At 48.0% G+C, this 2,165-nt stretch overlaps 1 protein-coding gene across 2 annotated transcripts in view; it reads left to right on the top strand.

The window, feature by feature from the left end:
- RNF123 (ring finger protein 123) overlaps positions 1-2,165 on the top strand; it is a 48,405-nt gene that overhangs the window by 941 nt on the left and 45,299 nt on the right. For both annotated transcript variants that reach the window (XM_054280696.1, XM_054280697.1), the window contains exon 2: positions 1,275-1,468. In XM_054280696.1, the coding sequence (XP_054136671.1) occupies positions 1,387-1,468 (82 nt within the window). In that variant the 5' untranslated portion in view covers positions 1,275-1,386. The remainder of the gene's footprint in view (positions 1-1,274; positions 1,469-2,165) is intronic.

The following is a 2,165-nucleotide window of genomic DNA, read 5'->3' as shown; positions in this document are numbered from 1 at the left end:
GGGCACTCCTGACTGCCCTCGGGTGTTTTGAACTTGTTCTGACAGAGGTGAAGTCACGTCATGTGTCGAGTACTTTTAGCATAGTACACATTGTGCTGTCTGCTCTGCTTTGGTAGTAAACTATGAGTTTCTCATTATTGTTTTATCTCTTGTTTTGAGTTCCTGACGCATCATTCAGGGCCTTTGATCCAGGCTGCTTTTTGCTTTGTTCCCGCTATTTTGCTCAGCAGTGCTGCAGGAGGGAGGCCAGGCACTGTTGCTCCACTGCTGAGTGCTGGGGTGGTCCTGAGGAAACGGGTTTTAGGCAACCCTTTCCCAAGTCTAGCTGAAGCTCATGTGGTATTTATGTCACTTGGCACTCCTTTTCTGGAGTCACTAACTTTTCTTGGGTTCACCTTAGTTTCTGCTCTGCATGAGATTGCCAACAAGCATTTCATTCCTGCAGCCTTTGCTCCTGTTGCATCTTCCTGTTGCTCTGTGTGTCATAAAGTGCTTTGACAGATGGGTGTCCAGGGAGAGTCTTCCAGTGAGGGTTGGCTATTGGGGCAGTTGGAAGCAGGAGAGGGGTATAGCTGAACATTTGGAAGCTGGATGGAACTAGCCACTTGAATGTATTCTTTTTGTCCTGGCACATGTCAGCTCTGATAGCATTCTAGTGATTCTAGAAGGTTCCTGAATCTGTAGTCTCATGGTAGATTTTCACACTATTGTATATTACCTGTGTCTGCTTTTGTCCCTGTGTCTCTGGGCCTTTCACTTTGTAATCAGTGATATTCTATTGTAGCCCAGTCCGTCTGCATTTGTCTCATTCCTTTTTCCTCTCTCTTTGTTTTGAGTAGTGGAATAATCTAAACACCTGCTAAACAGAAGATTAACCAGGCTCATGTTGCTATCCTAAAGAATACAGAGCAGGAGGGAAAGGCAGAAGTGTTTGTCAGCACACGAGCAGCAGTGCGGTTCCCACTCTCAGTGGTGTTTGGCAGTGGGGTGGCTGTGGCCCTGTGCTGGCCCTGTGCTTCTGGCCCAGGCTTGGTGTGAAGGTTGCCTGTGTTTCTGGCTTGGTTGTGCCTGTGCCTTTGTTTGGAGTGGGGTTTGTGTGGCTGTCTGGAGTGTGGCTTCATGGTTCACCTGCTTTGGGAAGGTTTTGAGCTGTTGGACAGCAGTGGGACCGAGAGCAGGGTCGGCAGGTAGTTGGTTTGGGGCTCTTGTGTAATGTCATTGGGACATGCAAGGACTGTGGCTATTTTTTGCCTTATCCCTGTTGCTTAATTCAGATAAACCAGCCTCCAAGAAAGGGAGAAGTCTAAAGGCAGCATCCTCCCCAGAAGGGTTTGTTCTAGGCGTCTGCCCATCTTATGTCTGCTCTGGAAGCGGTGCCTGTGAAGAATGACGTCGAGAGGTGCTGGGACTGCTTTCTCAAGAAAGAATTACAGGCTGAGCACTGAGCCAGAGAAGTCCAAGGTCACAGGTAGGGTCCTGTACATGCCCTGTGGGAACAGGAGCACTGTGGATCCAGGAGCATCCCTTGCCTTCATGCAGTTACCTTGGTAGTGTGAGGTGTAGGGGTCTGAAACTGAGTAAATCCTCAAAGTGAGATGAGATTTTGGATGGGACATTCCTGCACTACTAATGACTCCAGAAACTCAGGTCACAGAGCCTTTTCTTCAGCACACAGCCCTGCCTCATAAGGCTGGAGAATGTTTTGTTGCCTGCCTGCCATCTGATTTAGGGAGTTCCCCTTCCAGGATGTCAAATTCTCAAAGGAATCCTTTTCTGGGAAATTCTGCTACCTGCCAGGCAGTCTGGTTTTTATCTTGGCGTCACCAATCCAGCACAAGTGTGCTTATGAGACCACAAGCCTGGCATTTGAGGGCACTGTTGCGCTCAGAAACAAGGAATGCTGCATCAGTGTGACACTAAGGGTTGTTTAGTGAAGGTGAGGCACACATCATTAAAGAGGGTTCTGGGTTACATGAGGTGAGCTGCTCCTGCAGCCTTTCCATCTCAGCATCTTTTATGTGGTTAAGAGACATCCTGGGTATGAATAGGACACCAGGAATTGCAGTGGTGTTAGGTTTTAGTTTTTTTTTTAATGAAATTGGATCCCTGCTTTCAGCTTTTGGAGTTACTTTAGCACAGCAGGAAGTAGCACAGCAGGATTCCTG

The sequence above is a fragment of the Melozone crissalis genome, unplaced genomic scaffold, assembly GCF_028551555.1.
Source record: "Melozone crissalis strain CALT ecotype California unplaced genomic scaffold, PUWL_Pcris_2 ptg000029l_1, whole genome shotgun sequence".
Taxonomy (NCBI): domain Eukaryota; kingdom Metazoa; phylum Chordata; class Aves; order Passeriformes; family Passerellidae; genus Melozone; species Melozone crissalis.
The sequence above is the reverse complement of the archived record's forward strand: the minus strand, read 5'-3'. Positions and strand labels throughout refer to the sequence as shown.